General features: G+C 36.1%; 1 protein-coding gene across 2 annotated transcripts in view; it reads right to left on the bottom strand.

The window, feature by feature from the left end:
• FSTL5 (follistatin like 5) overlaps positions 1–25884 on the bottom strand; it is a 272462-nt gene that overhangs the window by 231161 nt on the left and 15417 nt on the right. For both annotated transcript variants that reach the window (XM_064710753.1, XM_064710754.1), the window contains exon 2: positions 17558–17687. In XM_064710753.1, coding sequence (XP_064566823.1) covers positions 17558–17677 — 120 coding nt within the window. In that variant the 5' untranslated portion in view covers positions 17678–17687. The remainder of the gene's footprint in view (positions 1–17557; positions 17688–25884) is intronic.

Genomic DNA, 25884 nt, shown 5'->3' with positions numbered 1-25884 from the left:
TTTTGTTGTTCCCTGCAACCTAATCGTACAAATCTAAGTCAATGATTATTTTCTTGTTTCTTTTCAAACAAATAAGTATGTGAAAACTTGTATGTATTTGCAAAATATATCTTCAAATTTCTCCATGACTACATTAGAAACACTAATAAGAGGTTTAAAAAAAAAAAAGGAAAAAAATCATTATCAGTAAAATGTGACGTACTAGATACATTTTTAGTATGTATCCTAAACCAAATGAATGGTATTTCCTGAAATACTGGATATGATGTGCTGTATTTAGCAGAACCAATTTTTATGCCAATCTGATTTTCATGCTATACTAAATTTAAAGCAATAGTTTCAGTATTACTGAATTTCTTTTGCATTTCATTTTACACGACAGTCACCATTTGGTTTAGAGGAACTCTGTAGTACTTTCTTCAAGTATTCCAAAGGAAAACTTGCTTGCAATTTTTATTTGATATATCCTTAGAAGTCATGCAGTGAAACTTAGCCTTCCATAGGCCAGTGTAAACTCAGAGAATCTTGTTAATGATAAGAAATCTGTGCTTATTAAAATATCAACCCACCAACAAGATTTAGAGTCAAGATGCAGCCAAGTTGTGTTAGCATTTCAGATGGTGCAATTTTATGAGCTCCACAGATACTGTTCAGTTCCCCAAAACTCACTAGTCTTTTCTCCCTTCTTTAGTTTGAAATCAGAAGAATGGAATTTTTTGCCAACAAAGCTGCAATAGATTCTAAATACTTAATCCAATAACTGATTATTAGATCAGAGTAGCCTTGCAGGAAAGCAACATTAAAAGTCAAATATTGATATCAAAGGAGAAGAGAAACACTAATTAGGATGAGAATTACTTTTTAGGAAGAAGAGAATGCAACAAACTTGGCAAAGTTGAGAGTAGAAACAAAAGGATTTAGATGAAATCTGAACATTAAAAAAAAAAACAGATTGCAGGGGTTTTTATTATTGAACTGTGTTAAGATTTCAAGGAAAAGAGGCGTTAACTGAAAATATCTTTTCAGACCTTTTGTTCTAATATCTTTATTTCTTTAATTTCAGTTCAAGATTTTGGAGCAAATTTTCATGGCTTAGCTTTCTCAAAACTCTCAAATTTTAGTTCTGAGCTGCCATTCAAACTAGAAAGAAAAGACTTTCCTAACAGATCTAAGACCAGACTCAGTGTGATATTCCTTGGGCCAAGATGCTTGGTAGCAGCAAAGAGCACCCACACAGAAAGAAAAGTCTCCATGCCTCAAGTAATTTTGAAATTAACCACTGATTAGACTAGGTGCAACATCTCTGAACTCAGAAAATAGTTTTCTGCCAAGAGAAATCTTGCTAGATAAGACTTTTCAACAGAAAACACAGAGTTAAAAAACGCAGACAAGTTCATACTGAGAGTGAATTAAATCCAGATTCCTCCTTAATATTGAGAGATAAATTATGTGAAATATTTTCTGTAGAAAATCAGTGAGAAGCAATGAATTGTGCCAGGCACCCAACGTTAAAAGCACCTGTAACTTAGAAAACTTCATTTTGGATGCTCAGAGAAGTAGGAACTGCTCATCCTCACAGGAAACATGCAAACAAATAAAGTTTTCAGGGTCCTGGATTGTGAGAGAGGTGAAAGAACTATTGAAACTTGCAGTATAGTTCATAATGAATAAATTGTTCATAATGACATTTATTTCCACCTGCATTTGTGCAGGATTTTAATGCCTGTTGGCCTGAAAATAACAAAATTTTACCCACGTATATTAGACAATATACGTGTCTAATATATAAATGTGCAAGCATCACAGTATTAAGTAAAACATATTTCTGTATAAACACATGTGTGGAGGACTTTATAAAACTACTATTACACACATTTCTCTTATTTTTCTCCTGTACTGCATTATGATATATAAACATTTCTACCCAACGTGTTAACAATCAAAAATGATATATAAATAAATTTTGTATAAATACTCACACAAACACACACATATATATATATCATCATTCATTTAATCATTCTGGATCTATGTGTCTAGAAGGATTATATGAACTACAATGCCATATTGGTACCTATTGATGTGAGCCATCTGTAACAGAACCAACCATTTTGCATTCTAGGATATTTTTATCTGCTTCAATATAGCAAAATACTTTTGAGTTTAACATTCTCCAAACAAATTATTCAGATAGGTTGAATGGCATTTTATGGTTCTGTGCTGCATTACAGTGTATCAGTCTGATGAAATGTATCAATGCAGAACATAGAACTGTAAAGGAACGCTTCCTGTGCCCAAAAGGCTGAATTTAAAGTAAACTTTTCATGGAGACAATGTCAGATTTTTTGTTATGTTTGTGAACTGAAAACTATCACAGATGGTTGACAATAAAAATTACCATTGCTACAAATCCTAAGTTAGAAACTATTTCCAATATAAATCAAATGAGGTTCTGCAAAGAAACTTATTTAAATATACACAAATATTTTTCCAAGGTATAAAAGCTCCTTTTCTAGTGCTATTTTTCTTTTTTGTCTTAATACACAAACACTATCAACATCTCTTAAAATGTTTTGACATCATTATTCAGAAATATCATGTTTGCTAAATAAGTTGGGCATAGTACCAAGTCTTATTTAGAAGGGCTTCACATTAGCAATAAGGGGTGTAGAGGAGGATGATCAAAGGGACTCTTAATCTACCAAGAAGGTACAAAGCTATTTATAAGAGAGACCAGAGCTGATATGTAAAGGTAGATGATATTCTAGGACTAAGAAAATACACCATCCACTGAAGAAAAAGTAAAGCTCATTTCTTAGTCTCATTGAAATATACATCATGCAAATTTTGCCTGGTTTTTTCCCTTTTTGAAAGAAAATTACTGTTTATAAACCTTGGATGTTGCACATAGAGGCATTCTGAATGCCACTTAATTCTATGTTTTTTAAAAGGCAAACTTCATAACTGTATTTCATACAGAACCTCACTTATGGCTCTGCCTGAAGCATCTGCTGAGGATCTGGCTACTGGAGCCTTATTTTGTCTTTGGAAAACTCAGACAAAGCCTCCTTTTCTATGCTGGCTCTATTTAAAAAGTGGCTGCTGAATTAATCAAATTCCTAAAATAAACAAAGTACTAATTAGTATAAAGCATATGGTAGATTGTCCTTGACATGTGACAAACATTTAAAAAATTTAATAAGCATACACCATTAATTACAGAAGTGATGAAAAAGAGTGTAAGTTACTTGCTCTTCTAACATTTAATAATGAAAAGTTACCATTAGACATATAATAAAATATAGTTGAAATGCAGAAAATAAGTTTTGTGTTCATTATCTTTATGGCTAATTCTGCAGTAGGGGTACTATACAGATAATGATAACAATAGTAATAATGGAATAATTTTTATTAAAGAAAATATTTCATTAAGAGAGGTACCAGAATAGTTATTATTGTTAAAACATGTACAAGCTATAGTAGCTGAATTAACTAATATTCACTTAAATTAATACAACAACTTTAATTACAAGTATTCTGAGTTACAAATGTACAGAAACCTTTTGTTCATGGGTGAAATAGCAGCATGGTCACAGTCAGGGAGTACAAGCATACATACTGCACAAAGCAGTCTGGTAAACTATTCTCAGACCCAATTTGATCAATGACATTAGGCTGAACATTTGTGTTTCAAAGAAGTTTTATAGAATCAGACTTCAGCAGACTCTTAGCAACAGCAGTACAATTGCAATTTAAACTAGAAATGCATGCAAAGCAGAAGCAATGACATTTACATTTGTAAAGCTGTTCTGTTAAGCAGCAGTAAGCAAGGCCTTGCTTACTATGGTAGGGAAGAAAGAATGTGCAAAAAGTGAACCATTTTCCTCTTGCTCTTGTCAGAATGCTATTTACTGCAGAAAGCTTTTTAGTTTAATGTTTGCAGCAGGATTCTTGAACTGGTATTCTGCATACACAGCCCAGTCTTCTTAGAGATTGCCACCATTTACAGCAGCAAATTCTGAGAAAATAATATGCCACAGGTTGTTCTTGTATTGATTAAGGCATCACATGAATATAAGATTGTGTGAAGGAAACAAGATGTGAAGCAAAGTTGCTAGGCAAAAATATGTAATATATAAAGCTGCTGAAGTGCTCAGAATTAATGGTGTTCCCAGAAATATTACTAAAGTGGAAGAATAAGCCTTAAAGGCCTGTGGAGAAACCCTGATGAAGTCTTGAATTCATGAATCTATATGAAAGTAACCCAACAGTATCTGGGGAGCCTCAATACAAGAGTGAAATGATTGTCATTAAAACCAAAACCAGACCAAGAAAAGCCCAGCCACAGATTCGGTTCTTGGTTTGCTGGTTTAAGGCCCTGAGGAACATGAAGAACAATCATGGCAGACCCAGGAAGGTGAGTTTGAAGTAGGTGCTCCTCTCTCCATGCAGATTGCAATCACTTAAAAGCAGAGAGGAGCAGAGAAGAAATAAAGGTATGAAAAAGTTCAATATCATCTTGTCTATGTCTACATACTCTGAAGGAAAACTACCTCTAGACTGGGCTTCAACAAAGTGTGTGGTTTCTGTGGATGAAAAGTGGACAGAAGTTCTACACAAAGATCCACAGGTTTTTCTGTTCAGGCCTGTGTGACATAAAAGCAAATAACCTAGATGGTGGCAAGGGCATATATTATTCTCAAAGGCAGCCTCGGATCACATAAAGCACAGCAGACAAAACTTTGCCCTCAAGGTGAAACAGCTCTGGACTAAAGTTACTGTCTAAATCCCAATGTGTCTTCAGTACCAATAGAATTGAAGCAGCTTCCTGCTAATGACACAGTAACACTGTTTATACCAAATGTATACACCGTGTATTGCACTTTACAAAATAACATTTCTTGTTTAAAATAGGCAGAGTCAGTCAAATTAGTACATTTTCAAAGAAACAATTCCTTCTGGTAGGATTGCTCCCAATCCATACAGACATATTTCCAAAACAATGCTAGTGTAAAAAGACTTGCCTGTAGCAGGCTGCAGGTAGCTCCCAAGACAAATAAACCCCCTATAGGACCTATAAGCCCTAAGTACTCTTGTCTTGAAAGGCAGCTGAGTAGTAGTTTAGGGTTTTAATTTCAAGGATTCCTATTTCAATAAATCGTTGGGGTTTAGTAGCACTGCAAAATTATCTTTTTTGTTGTTGTTGGGGTTTTTTTTGTTTTGTATTGGGTTTTTTTGGGTTTTTTGATTCCAATGTAATAGTTTGTCCATGAGGAATCCTAATGATCCCACAGGCCCAATGAAACTGTAGTAAAAGGCCAAATATATATTCCTTCATTTTACTGAAGCAGAGAAAGTCCTGTTTTCCAAATCATATAATTTTTCCACAATATTAAAAAAATCTAATAAAACAAAAAATCTACATGCTGACTTCAAGGATTAATTCTTCCATTTGCTGTTACCCTTCTATCCATATACCTCATTATCATCAATTGGCCTAGAACTGGTCACAGTTCTGAGCTGAACTCTGGAAAAAAATCCCAACAGAACATGCACATAAGGTTACTCTGCACAGATCTTTTAGGCAGCTCACTCTTACAGAAATATGGTGGAACTATAGCTTCTTTAATATGATGTCTTCATACTTTGTTCTTTGATGATAGACCAAATACATTCAAAATTTATAAGCAGTTTCACAGCACATGATAGGAAAACATTCTACCAATTTTATACTGCTGTGCAGCATTGCTGTTTTTATAATTCTTTAAGCATTAAGATGCTTAATGCATGGTTTAAGCAGCAGAAGTGGTGTGTATACTTTTGCATTAAAACATGTACTACTATGAACAAAACCACTTTTATACCGAAGATTTTTCAAGCCAATTTATGTAGCTAAATCCAGGCTACAGCTCTCCTCAGCTAAGTTGAAGGAGCTGAGTGAATAAAGACTTTACAGAAGTAATTACTGCTATTTGTGCATATTTTGCATTAAGCTTTATATGCTCAGACACTCAGTGTGGTATTGCTTCCCCATCCATAGACAGCATAAGATGTACTTTCTTCAAGCCTACCAAGACAGTCAGTGAGGTGCTGCAAATGGATATACTTGTATCATAGAGCTCAGAATCATATTCAGTGGATATACATATTTTTTTTCAATTGTCTGAGAGCACTCTAGATTTGAATAGGCAAAGAAGGAGGAAAGAGATCTCCAAGAAGCAACACTTTAGCATAGTGAATTATCCCTGGAAATTCTAGGATACAGTATTTAATGGGTATTCTATTACCTTCCCCTTTGCATGAGTTCCTAAAGCTCCAGGTACACTCACAATTACTGAAAAGTAGTATATTTCCTGACAATATAATGCTACTTTAAAAAAAAAAAAGAAAGAAAGAAAGAAAAAAAAAGCAAACTACTACAGACGGATCCTAGCCACTTCCCAATGACATTAATGGAAGCAATTTGCCTAAAATCTCAATTCATTTTTCTTTCTAAATTTCAGAGGTGGTTTTAAGTGTAATTTTCTAAAACCACATAATGTATTTTGATTTTTATTATTCAGTCTGTCTGAGGCTCATTCAGATCTTATTTTTCCTCTTGGCAAATTTTTGTACAGATAGAAGAAAATCTACAGGAAGAATGACAATTAGGGATTATAGACATGAGAGCATAAACATCAATTACCTTCTTACAAAACAGGAATTCAAGTAATATTTAGTATGCATTAAGACATAATTATGGGTAAAATTGTAGTCTATCTGCCAGTATTGATTAAAACCAGTATGCTGAGACATTGTTAGGTTACAAAGAGATTGTTTCTACCATTCATCTTAAAAGAGAAAATAAGGTAGTGTAGCAAAGCAAAAGAGAAGTCCATGATATGAATATTAATCAATTGCAACTGCCCTTTTGTAAAGTGTTCAATTCTATGTTAGAGGAATACATTCATTTAAACCAGAGTTTTGATGAAAGGTTATATCATATTACCTACCGTGTGACATTTAGGAAACTAGAAAGTAAAATTAGGATCGTATTTTCTTCTACTGAATCTTAGAAAACTCAGGATTAACTCAGTATTTGATTGGTGAATTTCAACTTATTTTTCAAAATTAATTATGAAGTGCAGCTATATACTCTGCAGATATACTAACAATTGATTACAGCTTTTCTCCTGTGCAGTAGGCAATGTACTGTAAAGCTTTTAGCTATTTTCTCTTGGCATTCATGTTGAGAACAATTAGCTAAAAAAAACAGGTTGCAGAGAGCTGAAATAACCATCTAATAAATAGCTGCAGTTCTAATCTAATTGATATTTTATTTTTAATTACAGTTCCTTTATATATATATATATAGATATATATATGACATTTATTTTTCTTCCCTGTCTTTAACTGATACATATAAACAAAAATAAAGTAGACTTTGTTATGAATAATAAACTTTGAATAATGTCCTGAAAATATTTCCTCATACCAAACCAACGAGTTTGAATTTATTCCATCTAATGATGGAGTAGGTCCCAAGAAGCAGCCACTGGCAAAACAAGACAGATATATCCAAATCGTAATCTCTGTTCTTTACTAACTGCTAATTATAAATCACCAAAAGAAATTTTTGAAAATATGAAGGTATAGAAAATATTTGAAGATTCAGTGAGTTCTTTGAAAGGCATGCTTTACTCATGCCTCACTTAGAGTAGGAATGAAGAAACAATGAAATAAATAGGTGAGCTTTATATGGAAAGTCAGATTGACCAAGGCAATGGTGTCTCAGACTTTTCTAAAAATACTACTATCTGTTGCAGGTGGGATTAGTCCTTTACTGTTTTGGGGATCAGCTTATTAGGTTATTATCAGGAATACAGTAGTTATTATTAATTTCAGAATTGTAGCATCAAGTTATGTAACACCAAATAATAACACATATACCAACAAGTTGAATACATTCTATTAAGACTATGTAATATTAGTGATTTTTACTTGCATTGATGTATGACAATAATCCTCAGGTAATAGTAATAGAAAGTAATGGAATTTTCATGAAACATTAGTGAAATAGAAATTCCACTGATGCCTCAAGAGAGTGATAAGCATTACTTATCCCTAGAAAATAGACTTGAATTATAGGCTGCTTATTCCAGGTTACATAAGCAGAGTTATAATCAATACATAAAACAAATTACAAATAATCTTTGTTTGGTTTGTTTTTGTTGGAAGAAGGGGCACAGAATAAGCTTGTTAGAGTTTTATTACTTCAAATACTATTTTGTTAGAATGCATTGGGCAGGGGAATTCAATTCCACAAAGTCGTTTGATAGAACTGACAATGAACATTAAGCAGGATGCTCGGAGGACTGAAGCACCTCCCCAATGGAGACAGGCTGAGAGACCTGGAGTTTTTCAGCCCACAGAGAAGGCAGTGGGGTTGCAACTATCTGATCTTTAAGATATGTTCAAGGCCAAACCATTCCATGATTCTGTGAGTAGTTTTAATGAAGTCAAATAGCAGCATTTTTGTATTACTAAAGTTTGGGAGAGCTTTGTTTTGAATATTATGTTGTAGACATTGAACTTCCATGTTCTTAATAGTATAGTTCTTTAACTGTAGTTGTATCAAGGCATAACTTTAAGAAAAAAATATGTAATTGGACATCTTTTCACTAGGCTGTCATTAAGCTCTCCATTTTCTTTGTGTCAGGCTAAGCACAGATACCAAAACCTTAAAGGTTTTCCACTGGTATCCTATCCTTTAGCCTCATTTTTTGAAAGGAGACTGGGGCTTTTTGATGTTGTTACTAATGCTGCTGTTTGGGTTTTCATAATAATGGAAAAAAAATCTGAAACTGAAAGACATCACATTGCTTTAGCTCATGGTTGAAGGGATTTGAATATTCTGATGGATGTAGTGCCTTGTCTGGTATGATTTACCATGGAATCAGTTATCAAGAACAAATAAAATGCCCTGAGCTGGACTACTTATATGATCCCATCAGCAATTATAAAAGAGAAAAAGTACCATGTCATAACAACTACTGTGATCTAGCAGTCACCTTACCCAGAGCTGAAGGCATTTTAAGGTAAATAGCCTATTTCAGTAAGTTCACGAGCTAAGAGACTTTCTCACTGCTATTTTGCTTTATAAACAATGAAGACACTGACTTTTCTGGTTACAAAATTCTCAAAAGAAAAGGCTGCTGAAGAGAGCCAAATCAAATATACCTAAACCCAATACACATAAACACAGATCAATGCTTCTTATTATGCCTCCTTGAAATGATTTCAAATGAAAAAGTTTAAACCAATCAGGATAATAAATGCTAAGAAATTGCTTAGCCATTGTGATGGCAAATATTTGTACTGCCAAGATTACAAAAGCCATGGTTCACACGAAGTACAGATGGGTTGTTTACCCTGACATCTTGGTAACATAAAATCAGAACAGTGGCTAATGTAAAAGAAAAAAAAAAAGAAAAATATATAGTACTACTTAATTAAGTATGGTTTTATCTAAAAAATACCAATTTTTGCTCCCAGTGCATATCACACACTTAGTAAAACTATCACCGTTCAAAATGACAACTGAAAACCTACTTAGAAAAAAGTAAGCAATGTAGAAGAAATAGTTAAAAATAGTGATATATTTTCCCACTCCTAAAAGGAGGTAATTTATTCTGACCTTGTTTTTCTACCACATGTACAGGAATAAAAGTATTAAGGATGTTTTAAAATATGGATATTGAAAAGAAATATGGATGCAAAACTTAATACTTAGCCAATCTAAGAGGAGTCTAATAGTGTACAAATATTGTTATTTGATTTTATACTAAAGCCCAATGTAAGAAAGAGCTTGCTTTCTTTCTTTTATTGCTATATACCACTGTTACACTTCCTCAGTTGGGAATACCTCACTGTATACTAATATTTAAAAAGGTAGTGGTTTGATCCTGGCTGGATGGCAGCACCCATCAAAGCTGCTCTATCACTCCCCTCCACAAGTGGACAGCAGGGAGAAAATATAATGAAAGGTTCATGAGTTAAGGACTGGGAGAGATCACTCACCAAATACTGGCACAGGCAGAATAGACTAGAATTAGGGATGTTAACTGAATTTATTGCGAACAAAATCAGAGCAGGATAACGAGAAGCAAAATAAGACCTTAAAAATACCTTCCCCCCACTCCTTCCCGAGTTCTACCTGTTCTGCCCCAGCAGTGCAGGGAGATGGGGACTGAGGGGTTTGGTCAGCTCATCACACATTGCTCCTGCCATTGCTCAAGGAGAGAACCCCTTCCCCTGCTCCAGCACGGGGTTCCTCCCCTGGGAGACAGTCCTTCATGAAGTTCTCCACCCTGAATCCATCCCTTCTGCAACAGTTCCCCACATAATGCTGCAGTTTTAACATGGGTCACTCTTCCACAGGGTGCACTCCTTCAGGCACAGTCTGCTCCAACACGGGTTCCCCATGGGGTCACAAGTCCCACCAGGGAACCTGCTCCAGCACGGGCTCTCCTCTCTCCATGGGTCTGCAGGTCCCTGCCATCCTTCTTTCAGGCATCACCAGCTGTGGTGTGGGTCTCCTTCATGGGCTGCAGGTGCATCTCTGCATCCCGTGCTCCTCCTTGGGGGCACAGCTGCTGCAGGGGCTGCAGGAAAATCTCTGCTGGGGCACCTCCTCCCTCTCCTTCTGCACAGACATTGGTGTCTGCAGACCTGCCCCTCTCACTTTCATTCTGCTCTTGGCTTAGTGCAGTTATATCTGCACAATAACTTTCCTTCCCTCTTAAATACCTTATCACAGGGGTTAGCACCATTTCTGGTTGTCTCAGTCTTGGTCAGCAGTGAGTCCATCCTGGAACCAGCTGACACTGGCTCTGTCAGACATGCAGGAAGCCTCTGGCAGCTTCTCACAGAAGCCACTCCTGCAGCCCCCCACTACAAAAATCAGGTCATGCTAATCCAACACAAAAGCCAATGCTTAAAGTACAAAATTATTTTAATTTAAAACCAGAATTTAAATAGATAAAGAAAAATAAAATTTTCACCTCTAGAATAAGAGGTGAAAAATAAACACAAACTAAGTTGACTATTATTTCGTTTTAAAAAAATAATCAGTTTGTCTACATACCAATGAAACTGTTACACACCATATTTATTACTTAATATAATTTTATATTGACCTTTGAATATTATTTGTCATATTATAAGAATTGTCTATGCTACAGGATATCACTTTCATTTTAAGAAACCAAGATAATAAAGGTTGATATAAACAATAAAAGTCTACATCTTCTAGGCAATAAATAGAGGTATTAAATCCATGGGGGAAATGATTGAGAAAAACAAGCAATGGAAGAGAATAAAACAAAGCATTCTATTTATAAAAGAATAAAACAAAAGCATTCTATTTGTCCAATAGAAAAAAAATAAAGAGATGGAATTAAATTACAAAGTAGTCTTGAAGATTACAAAGTAGTCTTGAAGACCTGAAAAAAAAGAGGCAACAAGGAAGTTATGAAAAAGAGCTCGATTTCATAAACACACACTTCAAGTATCTGGTGTGTTTCATGATCTCAGAAATCCAAACTGCACAAATTTAAACAGGAACAAATCACCTCAAGCAGCATATATTAAAAAAAAAATCTCTCCTGACTCTGTTTTGCTATTACTGCAATTGCAGTTTGTGATTACAATTTGCCATTATGATAGAATATGAAAAAGCATGCTAATCAAGAATCTGAAATGATAGCTGATACAGATTGTGTTTGCATTGACTTCCAAATATCAGAAAGGTAAAAAACCATTTCTTATCTATACAGAGGGTAACTGGAAATCCTCCTCCTAGGATTCAATGTGAGAAGACCAAGCTGACTGGAGAAGATAATTACATTGCCTCCATATACCAGCATGTTATGTTTCATTCTTTGTTGCTAAGCTGGCATGTGAAATTAAAAAAAAAAAAAGCAATGCTAATCAAAAGGTAGATAATACATGTGAATCTCCTCACTCCTGAAAATATTTGGTTGGGAATAATCTTTTCCACAGTGATGATGTTCAGTAAAAAGAACAAAAAAGATAGACACAGCAAAAGGTTCAGCCCAGTAGTCAAGATGCACCTTTGCTGCCTGACTGGGCCCCTTGGTTTCACTACAAGTTTATAGATAGTTAGTCATTGCTAATAAGTATCAGCAGGCATCTTGAAAGGAGGAATCAGCCTTGCCTTAATTCCAGATTTTGACACTCAGCACTCCCCAGTGACTGAATAGTTGGAAGAAGGATTATAGAAGCAACTTTTCTAAGACTTAAGAAATGCTTTGAGCAGGTAGTGAGAGACAGCAGAAATAAAATGTTTCATTGATATTAGCTTATTAAGGAACAGTGACTGCAATGGGTTTAAAAAAAAAAATTACCCACGCCTTTTTAATGCTATTGCCCACAGGAAAAATCAGATTAGATTGCAGAATTTCCTCCCTTCCCCCAAAAAAAGAAAATCAAATAAAAATTAAATCAAACTGAAACAACAACAACAAAAAAAGACTTCTGGACTACACTTACAAGTGATTAAGAGGAAAAAAAGTAAAACTGAGTCTTGCTACTTCTAATCCTGGAATTTGCATAGGACATAGATACTGGGCTCATGGAACCTCAGAAGGAAGAAAATTCTCTTGTTACTTTAGAGCTGAGAACAGCAGTGACATGACAGGAAAAGCTCTGTTCTTAGTCCTCAGGATTCACTGCTCATCTTCAATAGATTTTTTTCCCTTCTCTCTCTAGGACAGGGGATTTTACAGGATCAAATTTTATGACTTCTGAGATCCTGCAAGCAAACAGATTTTCCAGATAGACACTGTGAGCCATAAATCTCAGGTTATTTGGAGACCAGACAACACAGGGAAAGCACAGGCTATTTTTGAATCCCGGAATACTACTTTCTGCACATTTCTTTCTTGGCCATGACACCCTAAATGACAATAAAATCATTGAACACTCAGGCTGTCTATATTTTACAGGCATTTCAGTGCTCCTAGTAGCAGGAGAACATTTTATAGGCTTTGGGCAAAAACCTAAAAGTCATACATGGGTTTTTTCTGTGCCTATGCATTCAAATTTGCTTTTAATAACATGGGACAGAAGCTTATGTTCTTCTCTTGCTTTTTTTAGTTCAAAGTCCTTATTGCTTAAATACTTCTAAACTGAATCTAATTCTAATGTAACCTAAACCCCTCTAACCCAACCTAGCCCTGAGCCCTAATTTACCATGAATTGGGGTTGAACAAATGAAACAAAGAGCAGCAAATAGCAACAGTAAGTAGGGAAGGAGAGACGGCAAAGAAAGAGAGGCAGGTCTTTTATAGGAGGTTAAAAGAAATATTTTAGTCTAGAGAAATATCACAGACAAGAGTGAGGATTGCACAGCTGAGTCACTTTCTACTTGCCCTTTGGTAAAAACAAGATGAAAACAAACACGGCTGGAAAGAAGCCTGAATCAACAGGTCACCAGAAACCAGTGAAACTTGGCACAGCCCCTTTGCTGTATCCTCCATACACTCCTGCTCAGCTGGACAACAGAAGCTCTTTTCTGATGCAGCATTCTGCAGCCCAAGGCTGAGGCTGAGCTCTGGCTTCCCTGGATTCTCCCATCTCTGCTCCCACCCATGCTGTCAGGGCAGTGCTTGCTCTCAGTGAGGGCTTAGCTCTGACTATGGGAAACCTGATTGTCCTGACCTCAAGGTTCAGCACTGGGCCTAAGTAAAAGGAGCCCAGGGGACAAGGACTGAGTTACAGTCAGTAACTGTCCCCTGAGAACAAAACTGTGCTGCTCCCCACCCATGAGGACATCATTAACAAGGAGGCACTGTCACCAGTACTATTCCCTCCTAAGCCATGTGAAACACCTGGCTTGCCAAGGAGGGGTGTGCATGCATGTGTTAGTTAGATATGCAGAGCTGGCATGCTCTGGAGTATACATATGGATGTACAGGCTATATTCCATATTTCTTAGCGTCTGACAGAGAATCTGCAGCCAACTGTTGCCATTCTGTTGGCTGCCACCTGCCTGTTTATACCTGGAAATCTCAGAGCATACACTCTTTCACTGAAGACATTGCATAAACATTGGTCTCTGTCAGAGGCATGCAAATTACAAGAAGAAAATTCATTAGGATGCTAGAAATACTTCCTAACAATATCAGGTGGGAACCTAGGTATTAACAAATTGCTCTCATTCCTTCAGCAGCAATGCAAGAAGACTCCCAAATGGAAAGTACCTGACAAACTTTTCCAGTGTTTTGACAAATGAAGAACCAAGGATTACCCAGCTCAACAAGAAATTCACATGCTGTTCAGACACAGCCTAGGACTTTTCAGCATAACTACGTAAATGTAAGCCGCGGCAGATAAACAAGGGAAGGGGACTGAAAACAACTTGGAGGAGTTTGGAGGAGTGCTTTGTAATAATCATTCTCAGTTCTTATTGGAATATGTATCCCAATATAACCAGTTAGATGGTGCCTAGGCCAGTTCTGACCCTCGCTGCTGGGCCGAAGGCAGCACTGTGGTGTTTTACCCCAGAGATACCTTGGCTGGCGGCAGAGTGCAGCGGGGCACAAGACAGGACTCCGTTCTCCTCAGGAGAGAGAGCTTCTGGCGATAGTGGAGATAAAAGGAGTGGATTCTGCTAGAAGGTTGCCAGATGTTTATTCCATTGGTACAGAGGTGTCTGCACTGGGCCACTGCTGCTAACAGAATAGAGGCCGCATGGTCTCATTAACATTTTAAACTCAGGGCAGGGGAAGGGGAGGGGACAGGTGGGCCACCAACCAGGTGAAGGGGCAGGGTCTCAAGGGACTAGGGACACCTATCACACGACGCCTTGCTGGTATGTTAGCCTGATTGACAGGGCACACTCAGCGAGGGGCGAGGGGGAAGGGAGAAGGTAAAACAGGATATTGCAACACACCACAACAAGTTCTGGTACAAGAGAACTCATCTCTTCATGGGTTTGAATATTTCATACGTGCACAATGCAGTCAAACGTTTCATCTTCATTACCATTGTAACAGCCATGATAATGAACATTAGTATAATTAATGGTGAATTATAATGAAACACATAATCAAAGAACATTAGGACCTTTGGAGGTCACCCTGTCACATCTCCCTGCACAAGCATGGTCACCCACAACAGGCTGTCCCAGACCATGTCTGGACAGTTTTTCAATATCTGCAAAGATAAAGACTCAACAAGCTCTCTAGGCAATCTGTTCCAGTGCTAAAAGTAAAATAATGTTTTCTTATGGATTTTTTTTTCTATTTATAAAGTTTTTCCCATAGAAATGCTGTTCTTATGCTTTCAGATTATCATATATACAGACTAAATTCCTACTTGTAATTTCTATGCATGAGAAGCTGAAATCATTCATAATCCCTTTTAAAACAATACAACCTTTACAACCTTTATGATATGAATGCCTGTTTCCACCACAAACACAATCATTATTTCAAGATAATACCTAAGTACCAATAGGATTGCTTTTCCCTGCAGGTTGACATTTAAAGTTGCTCTGGTTGGACTATTGTTCAAGACAGATAAATTCCCCTTTATTAGAGCAAGAGAGATTAATCTTCTTTTTTCTTTTTTTAATCTTTGCACACATAAACTTGCATACATATTGCCTGATCAAAGAAAATATAACTGCATATATTCATTATCATCTGTTTGCAGTAAGAATTCTATCGGCATAACTTAATCTAAGCCCTTGATTTATTAAGTGTTTGATTGAAGTGGAAAGTTTTTTACCATATTATTTACATTTTGAGTATGCCTATATGTGCCAAAGTTGGTTTTAAAAATGGACTTTAGAAAAGTTTTACATTCCTAGGGTTTTTTAATAGAAACATATGTCCCTAATACCAAAAGCTGAACTATACTAAACCAATTTTTATCTAGACATATTGCCTAAGGAAAAACCCACCATATTTTTCAATACAAAGTTTTATATCAAGTTTTAATTATTTGTATGTTATCTGCATATGTCTAAGTGTGATTCCCCCAATATTAAACTTTAAAAGTTTATGACAGCCTATTCCAAGAATTATATGAGAGTTATCAGTATATTAAAAGCATAATTAAGAAATAGCAACACATGAATAGTTCCACATTCATTAAGACCAGAGATCATCTAACCTAACATATAATGCTAATTATAACCCATATTTTGTCCTTCATTGCTTTCACAGTCTTCATGGTTTTCTATTGGGGCTTTTTGCACATCTGATTTCTCTATCACATGATTTATTCCGTGGTTTCATTACTAGTCTCTCTTTTCCTTCCAGATTTCAAAGTACTTTTCTTATGCTATTTTATTTTAGTTTTCTTACAGCTGTCAAATGGAAATAAAGTGATGAGACAAAGTTTTAAATAATACTTAGCATAAAAATCTCTGTGCTGATACAGTTATTTATTTCCTTAACTGTGGCCTGTTTCAGTTTTATTCTGACTGAGAACATTACCTAGAGGGTGCATAATTGTATGCTTTTAAGATTTTACTTTCTATCTGTTAAGAAACTTTTTGTATTTAATCCACATAGCATACATTAATTAGCTAATAGGCAAGTATTTTACTTGTTTGAGAACTCATGCCGCCAGTTCCTCTTTGTATGCTGAGATAGAATCACATAATATTGGGTCTTTTTATCAAACTGAGAACCAAAAAGAAATATTTTTCATACTTTACAAAAAAGTACTGAGAAATAAAACTAGCAGAATCTTGGAACATTATTAGAAACTAACATTCAGAATTTCTGGCTATAATTCAGACCTTTTACTTGTAGCACAAAAATTCAGAAGGGTGAAATTTTTTTATCATCTCTGTTGGCCTGACTGTAGGTCTTAAGGCACCTCAGATGTTGTTCCCATGACTACCATGCCAAGAAAGAATTAAGTTTATCAGAACTAGGCTAACTTCAGACAGCCCATGGAAATATTACAGCGTTTTCCCTTGTTTTAAAGAACAACCACAGAAGTTTCCCTTTTAGCTACCAGTAAAAAGGCAACTGTTTCGGGAGTCCTGGATTCATGACAAAGGAGCATCAGGTGGGCAAAATTAGAATGGCACTTAGTAGTTGAATATGGGAACCGTGTAACTGAAAAAGCATCTGCACTTTGCCATGGTCCAAAACTGCTAAATTCAGCAAGCCCTGGGAACATCTACCTCTTGCAAACAAACTTCTATTCATCAGTTAACTTCAACACCACTCTTCTTTGGTGGGCAGTTTCCCTGTATGCTGCTTGGACTGGAATTCACTGAGGACTGTGACAAGTCATTGCCTTAAGCAGATGCTGACAGCTGCTTTAAGAGAGAGACTCTCCTGGCTCCCCCTCTGAGTTTCTGTTCATATAACTAATCTCTACTATTTGAAGCTAAAACAGATCTTATCTCATTCCCTTTGAAAAAGTTAATTTCTGAACATTACTCCAATACACACAAAAAAGACAAGGCTAGAATGTAGTTTATCCCTTGACTGGAAGAAAAGGAAGAATATTAGAGAATAATCCATACCTTGTGTCGTAATCTTACTAGGGGCTGATATGGCCTAAAGCTGTATCCTTCCTTGACTGGCCACCCCTCTGCTCCCAGCAAAATGCATCCAAGTAAAACAGTGGACCACCACATAAACATCTTTACAGGTCTGTGAAAATAAAATGAACAAGTTCAGAGATGCAATATTACTTTAGCATAAACTGTATAATAAAAGTTTACAATACTGACAATTCAATTGTGGACTTGAATGACTATAGTAGATATAGGACAATCCATCTGGCACAACAGCAAAGAGAAAAAATGTTGGTAGTATTTGGGACAGCAGTATCAATTCCATTGTGCTGAACTGAGAATTTTCCCATCTCATATGAGGGAGTCACTGAGGAAACAACCAGGAAAAGTCAAAGAAAAGACAGAACATAAAAGAAAAGCAGTGGTGAAAAATGCAATAAGTTTTCTCAGATGAAAAAATACAAACTTATAATCAATCACATGTTCATCAACTTTTTATTTTAAATGTTGCCTCTTGTGATGCACTATTCACAACCTAAAAGTTTATAATAATCATACTCACAGATTTATAGATACCTATGGCATGAGAGGTACCTTGTATGGTTCCTAATGGATGTACACATATACATTACATAAGTGGTTTCAGAACATTTTAGAGATATACAATATTTATTATGGATATTCAGCATTTGTGTTGAAACCATCATGTTAAACAGACAACACAGCAAACTGATCTCCATTACCTCAAGATACTCCCAAGTCAGTCTGCTAGTCTATATTATTTAATCCTCCATTATGGGGCAGAGATGAGCCACTTTCATGCATGAGTGGAGGTTTTTTTCCCCTTTCTACTTTGCTTTTAGTTCACTTAGCCTGCCAGTGCAGAAACCTCTGATAAGAATCAAGATATACAGGAATAAGCACAAAACATCACAAGAGTGCCCTAGCAGCCCAGACTGTGCACTGCATTTTCAAGTCTTGCCTGACATTTTCTTTTCTATGGGAAATCATCTGAGCATAAAATGTGAACAAATTGGGGATCACTTATTATCCTGTATCATTTACAGTCATGCTCCTGGCAATACTGTTACACAAACTGTGGTTTTGATTCCTATCATTCCTCACATAGCAGTAGTCTTCACAGTCACCTCAAGGCAGAGGGACTGAATAGAATTAATTCCTGTGGAGATATTACATGTAGTAAATGGACTCCACTCTTACCTCTATTCAGAGTCTCAGTAACAGATCCTACTTAAGTCTGCTACCCTTCCCTGGGGACTACTCTACCAAACTTGGTGAAACCACTACACGTCTGTTTCATCCTCATTGCAGCTGATTTTCACCAGCCTGCCTTGCCTTCACACTTGTAATTCAAACAAAAGCTCGGCATTAATACACCACATTACTTTGACATCACTTACCTTTTGTTCCACCAACCCAATCTTATTCTGGCTCTCCTTATTAATCAAACTTAACGTTTCATCTCATTTATCATTACTTTTTCCAACAGTTTCCACTTCAATTGCCTTTCTTTGTCACTCCAGCTTTTCTAATATACATAGTAGAAGTATCTCTCTTAGGAGAGCTTGCACAGAATACATTAAGCAGAGCATTATTTGAAACACAGCAAACAAGCTCTATTATAGAGGGATATTTTACATAAATAACTTGAGGCTTGTTCTTCTACCGCCGCTCAGTAACGGGATATTATAGTGAGGATAGGAAATGACACAGTGAAATTTTCTTCTTGAGTTCCCCTCAATCTTCCACCAAAACAGAAGAGCCAATCAGGTGTTCTGGTGGATCTTTGCTATGGTATTATTAGAACTAATCCAGCTTACTGACGGGAAACACCAAAAAAAGATCACTTTGGAACCCTGAGGATTCAAGTACATGACAGCATGACATTTTCCTTCACTGACTATGTTGGTTCCCAATATCACTGTTACTGGAAAAGTAAGTCCAAAAAAAAAAAAAAAAGCCAGAACAAAAGAAATATGAAAAACCAGAATCTTGATTTTTAATCTCAAAGAAATTGTTGAAAATTTTTTAAAATACCTAATTGTTGACTTTCAAGGCCAGAATCAGATTTGTTTAGCACTTGTGCATGCGAAGACTAGCATGGTTGAACCTTTGGCCCCTTTGTGCACTTCTGGAATACCTCTCTGTACAATGAAAATTTGGTTGTAAAACAGTCATTTCACAGAAGCTTGTAAGAGCAGCCACATTCCACCACCCACCCACAAACTGAATAGATTTTAGTCTCATGTGGTGTAAAAGAATAGAGTCCTTATAGTTTTGAAAATTGTTTGACCTTGAAAGGCTCATGTTTTGTACTTGTACAGAACAGAAAATTATTACATGCTCAGTTTCTGACTTCATTGCCTGATACTTGGATGAACACTTACAACACAAATTTACAAAGTAAGCTTTTTGGACACATGCCACCTAAAATCCCAAAAGTATGCAGAGTCTGTGCAGTTATGTTTTGCCTTTTTAGAATTTAAAATATCCACCTTTTTAAGTAGCATACATTTTCTGTTGAATTTATTGGATATCTTGAATGATTTTTTTTTACTTATTACAAAAAACACAGTTCTCCTTAATACAGTATTATTATGAAGCCTTAATTTTAAGAAAAAGTATTATCTGTCCTAAGGACTCACATTATTAGTGAGTTGAACTGAGATCAGGAATAAAAATGACTTTTCAAAGCCTCATTACAACTCCAGATTTTGGTGCTGCATACAGCCGAACAGAAAGAAATAAGGTATCAAGACTATATATTCATATTGCCTAAATTTGCCTCTTTCTTATTTCGACTGGAAGGTACAGCCTAAATTATCAGCAAAGAGGGTTTTTATTTTTGTTTTAATATTGTATTATCAAGAAATCAGATTTGTTTTTGAAAAATTGTTATATCATGCATTCTGAGGCAAAATGACATATTTTTGAACTCAAATTTACATTAATGATCTAGACCCTCTACTCATTATTATAATCTAGCAGAACTTGATCTTTCAGTGTTTATATTACATTATTCTCTATTTTTAACTTCATTAATTACATATTTGTGAAAGAACTGCTTCTAGGTTTTATTATATATATATACATATTATTATATGTCTACTTTTATTTTCACTGAAGACCGTTGCTTCTTTATACTCATATAACCATGTTTGGAAATCTGATTAGTTTACTTGGCTCTCTATTCTCTCTTTAAGCAGATACTCTGCATTTTCCTGTTTCTCTCTCTGCACATTTCTCACATATAGCATGGACTATAGATTAAAATGGAAAAAACTTAAAAAATATAAAAAATTCCAGTACATATTTTAACTGTACATATTTTAACATATATATATGATTTTTCTGCCAGTAAACACCAAACTGAAATTCTTAAACAACTACTAGCAGTAACTCCCTATCATCCATTTTATTAATGAAAACAGTTAATTTACAGCTACTCATTGCATGTAAATAATTAGGGGATGGGCTTCTCCCTAGCTGCACACAAATAAGTAGGGTGCTGAGTTTCTTTCCTCAATATGCACTAATTCTTATTAACAATGAGCTTAATGCACTATTTTAGCATCAAATTGATTGGCGTTGTAGAAGTCTTATGTGCTATTTATCATCCTTAGATTTTCCTCATGAGCTGAGGAGGAATAGAACGAAGGATGTGGAACAGATAATGGTTGTTCCTTATTTCTCACTGTACAGTAATTTCACCAGTATCAAATTTACATTTTCCTTTCTGATTCTCAGAAGGCTCTGTCATTTCACTTTTTAGCCCATTTCCAGAGCATTCATGACTCTGATGCACTCTGCGGTTTTCTCACTATTGATTTTTTTCCCGTTTCAATTAATTCTGATTTTTTCTTATAAATTATAATCTATAAGAGGATTCTTTTATTCTGTGTCAAGTTTATACCTTAAAATTCTTGGATGAGAAGCACTGCTGGGAGAGCTATAGCTTCTGAACTGACAAAAAGGAATATCTTAGGATATCTCTCTTGCCTTTTTTAGGTAAGGGAAATGGGACCCTTAAATAATTTTCAGAGATTTTTGTTTTTTAAGCAAAGAAAACTACATGAGAAGTTCACAGTGTTTCCACCATCACACTGATGATCAGATAGTCACTGGTGAGCTAGAGACAATTTCTTATAGTTCTTAAGGAAATGTAATGCAAACCTGTATCTCCCTTTTCTCTCCTGCTAGTGCTTTTCCAATACTTTTCCAATACTTTGTGGAAAACAAACTAAATCCCAGTTCTGACACCTTACTTATGAATATCTAATAACAATTAATATTCTACAATAACAATATATTCTACAATACCATAGTGAGTGTTTCCTCTCAAAGTTATTATGATTTCTATTAAAAAAGTATATAAAGAGTTAAAACATATGCCCAGTCACAAGAATGCCCTATTTTAAAATGCATACATACTTAAAATTAAGAACTTTGCCATTTTTAAAGCTCTTTTTTTTCAATAATTTCTCAGTTTATATGCTCTGTTCTGTGTTGATAAATAGTGACTAGCCAGGATATCTGGCTTTAAGAGAAGAGATATTCATTTGAAAATGTAAATATTCCACCTCAATAAACTGATATAATCAACTCAACACCTCTACAAAGTATAATAAATGAAATCTTAAATAATGGCCCAATCATTGAATTCCTCCTGCCTTTAAAAGAAAAGATACCAGATATTACCCTGGTATTATTTAAAAGGTCACTTTCAACATTTAAACATGCTCTCAGAAAATGTCAGTCTCCGTCTTCTAGATATTATTAATCTGAAAATAAATAAGAATAAAATTAATTGTCTGTTTTGTGAGGATCAGAAAAAAGACCATAAGCTATGTCACCATATTCAGTGTTATTAATAGGTTTATAATACAGCTACAGTAATAAATATAAACCATGCTTCATTGCCTGTGACTTTGAGAATTTCATTGCATATCATGATGGACACAAATAACCAAGCATGAAAGACCACACTGCTACCATTTCTTAAGACGCTTTTATCTACCCTTATGGTTTCATGGTAGAAAACTAGCAGCAAAGAAAGAATATTCGTGTGTAGAGAAAATTATACTGCATTAGCTTTGAATGAATAGCAGAAGTTTTAACTAAAAGCACGTCTTTTCCCATTTGCCTGCCTCTACCCTAGTGCCCACATCTTGACACACAGCCTGCCTTCGAAAACCTTACAACAGTTATCTTTACACCAAAAATGGGGCTCTTACAAAGTAGTCAAGGTATCATATTCTCTTATGAATACAGCTGAAATACATATCCAGCAATGTTTCTGCTTGTCAAAATGCGCCGGCAGCTCTCAACCCCATGACTTCCTGACAGCTTCTGAGCACTGCACACTTCATGCTGCCACCTTCCAGGCCTCCTCCAGAAGTGGCAGCTACACTCTGAACCAGAGCGGTCAGGTCACCTTAGCTATGTACAGCAGGCTTGGGGCTGGCAGCAGTGAAGTGCAGCGCTGCCACGGCAGCCAGCAGCTCGTACATCTGCCAACCAATCTGTTCTGTCTCTCAGCTGCGGCTTCATGTGCCCACAGCCACTCACTGTGCAGGCACACGGTCTTCATCCTTCACCCACCAAAACAGGCTGGCAAGTCACTTCAGAGCAGCCAGCAACGCCACTGACAGCTCATGTGCTGGAACACACAGGACGAGAACACTTTTTAAAAATATCTCACAAAATGCCCTCGTCATGCCAGATGCACCCTGCCTTCTGCTGACTCCTGTCCATCTTTCCCTCGCTCCTTTCCTGATTTAAACTGCAAAACCATCAGGCTGCATAAGCAGAAGGAGGAGGGCAGGCCCTCGAACTCCTGTACTAGTGCACTTGGTCTTTGTGCAGACCTTACAAACACGTCAGGCTGCTCCAAGGCATGTACATCCAGGCACCACCATGGTGAGCAGCCAGCAAGGGCCAGAATTCCCTGCCTTTCCCTGTCACTCTCTCTGCCCTCCACCACCTGCACTGCCAGGCGCTGGTGGGTAAGGGCAGCAGCCAGGCAGCCCATTCCCACTCTGTGGGGGGATGCAAGCAAGATCCATTAGCCCAAGGCTTTTCTAGAAGGGCTTCTTTGGAATTGGCCCTTAAGATTTACAATGGCTCAGGTGAACCTGTACACAAATGGCCTAATAGTGCCAGGGCCATTTCCGAAAAGTTCCTGAAATGCAGATGCAGCAGGGACACTTTTCTTTGACACTAAATTCATGCTCTAATTTTATCTTACCATTTTCAGTGTATTTATTTATTTATATAAATGATGACACCGAGATGTCTTAGTCTAAGCAACCCCAGTTTCAATGAATTATAATAAAATGAGAAATGGCAATTTTAAAACCTTCTTATAAGTTCTTTGCATGATCTCATAATGTTTTTAATATTTCATAAAGAAGAACAAAATGAGAGCACTATAGTTCACATATCTCAGAGGAGCTTTGTTTAAAGTATTCTACTTGTGTGTATTGATCTATTTTTCTCCAAGACTTCAGTATCAACCTCAGGGTGATTTTAGCATCACTGACATAGGCAAGTTCTGATTTGTGGAGGTTATACTGTTAGTGAGGTGGTCTCTTTCTTCCCTCATTAAGCAAACTTGTCACAGCTGGTTCCTCAATAGCCTAGAGGATTAATGTTTACCATCATGGCATTATCTAAACTGATGGGAATTCAACTACTTTATGTTATGAAACCAGAAACAGAAAACCTGCTAGCTTAGAACTCAGGTGAATATCTTGGTTCTGTTAATATTTTACATAATTTGTAAATTGACACCTATCATACCATTGTGTAGCTGTATCCTTCACACATGCTAGAAAAGATAAATATTTTGATTTTCAAGTTTTTAATGTTTTTATTCTAAAATCAAACACTACTAACATCAACTAAATGTAAGAAGAAACAACAGCTGTTGGCACTTCCATAGTAAATTGTTAAGAGCATGTTTGAGAAAAGACATTATCCTAGAGAAAGCAAAATGGCCACTTAAGATACAAATTTTTTTAAACAGGTGACTGCTAAATTAAATATTAAAAATCTCCTTATTTGCTGTGATATATTCATCTACCACTGTTACTTCTCTCTTTTGGTATTCAAGAAAACCTTGAGGTTTGGTAAAACAGTAGTTACCAACAAAACCATTGAAACCTTTGAGTTATTGAACTCCTTGGATGAATGCTAAACCATGATATGTCTGTCATTAGTTCCAATAGCCATGATAATCTAGAGAATCACTTCCCATTAAGTATTCTGGTTAATGTTATGATTTTATCCGTTTACATCTATGAAACTCTCTGCATTGAAGTGCTGTAGCCAACAGAAATGGATCCCATCTTTTTTACCCAGAGAAAGAGATTCTTCAATGACTCAGCTGCTTTAAACTCAACCCCCCTGGAGATTGTTCCTCAAGATCACCATGCCATTGGCAAGACCAGAATAGACGAGTTTGAGGGTTTTGCCTCTAATCAGATTTGAAGTAAAGAAAGAATTATGAAGGATTGTAGAAGGAAACCAAGTCCTAAACCACAAAAATGTAGAGAGAGAAGGTAGTTAGGGGCAGGGGAAGCAGCATTTCAGCAGTCTTCATAGGATGGGAAGATTACTAGAGTGACATGGGAAAGTCTATGACATGTAAGAAACCATGAGCCCCTGAAACACAGAAGGACATGGATGCACTCTGCTGTGATGGAGAGGAGTATGCACAGCAGTACAAACACTGACAGGAAACATGAAATTATCAAACTGCAGAGAATAAAGATGCATGTGGATTTTGGCATGATTGGATTGAAGCACAGCTCAATCAGTAACCAAACGGACCGATGAATGTTGCAGCTATTTAAATAAACGAGGACTATCTGTAGCTGAGGGCAGTTTGTCCTTATCAGGATTGAACCAAAAATACATTTGCCCTCCAGTACTTTCCCCCAGTGCCCACATTAATATAATTAAGTTAACTACAGATGAAATCCTGACCCAATTGACAATATGAAAACAACTCTAAAAACCTACATTTAATATGTCTGGTACAGAATACCACCCTATTTATAGGATTTACTTGCAGTGAATAGTCACAAGTATGGAAACAAAACTTTAAAATAACTCTGTTAACTAAAATGAAAAAAAATCAAAGTTGCTTGTTACTGTTTTTAGAAAAAAAATCTATGTCTATTCATACAGATTCAAGAGGTATACAAATAAAGTGTTCTGTACTTGAATAGCCAAACTAGTTACAGGTATTTTCTCTTTTTCAATTTAACTGCTGTGGAGTTTTTTGCCTCTGTCCTCTCCTGCATTGT

The sequence above is a fragment of the Zonotrichia leucophrys genome, chromosome 4, assembly GCF_028769735.1.
Source record: "Zonotrichia leucophrys gambelii isolate GWCS_2022_RI chromosome 4, RI_Zleu_2.0, whole genome shotgun sequence".
Lineage (NCBI taxonomy): Eukaryota > Metazoa > Chordata > Aves > Passeriformes > Passerellidae > Zonotrichia > Zonotrichia leucophrys.
The sequence above is the reverse complement of the archived record's forward strand: the minus strand, read 5'-3'. Positions and strand labels throughout refer to the sequence as shown.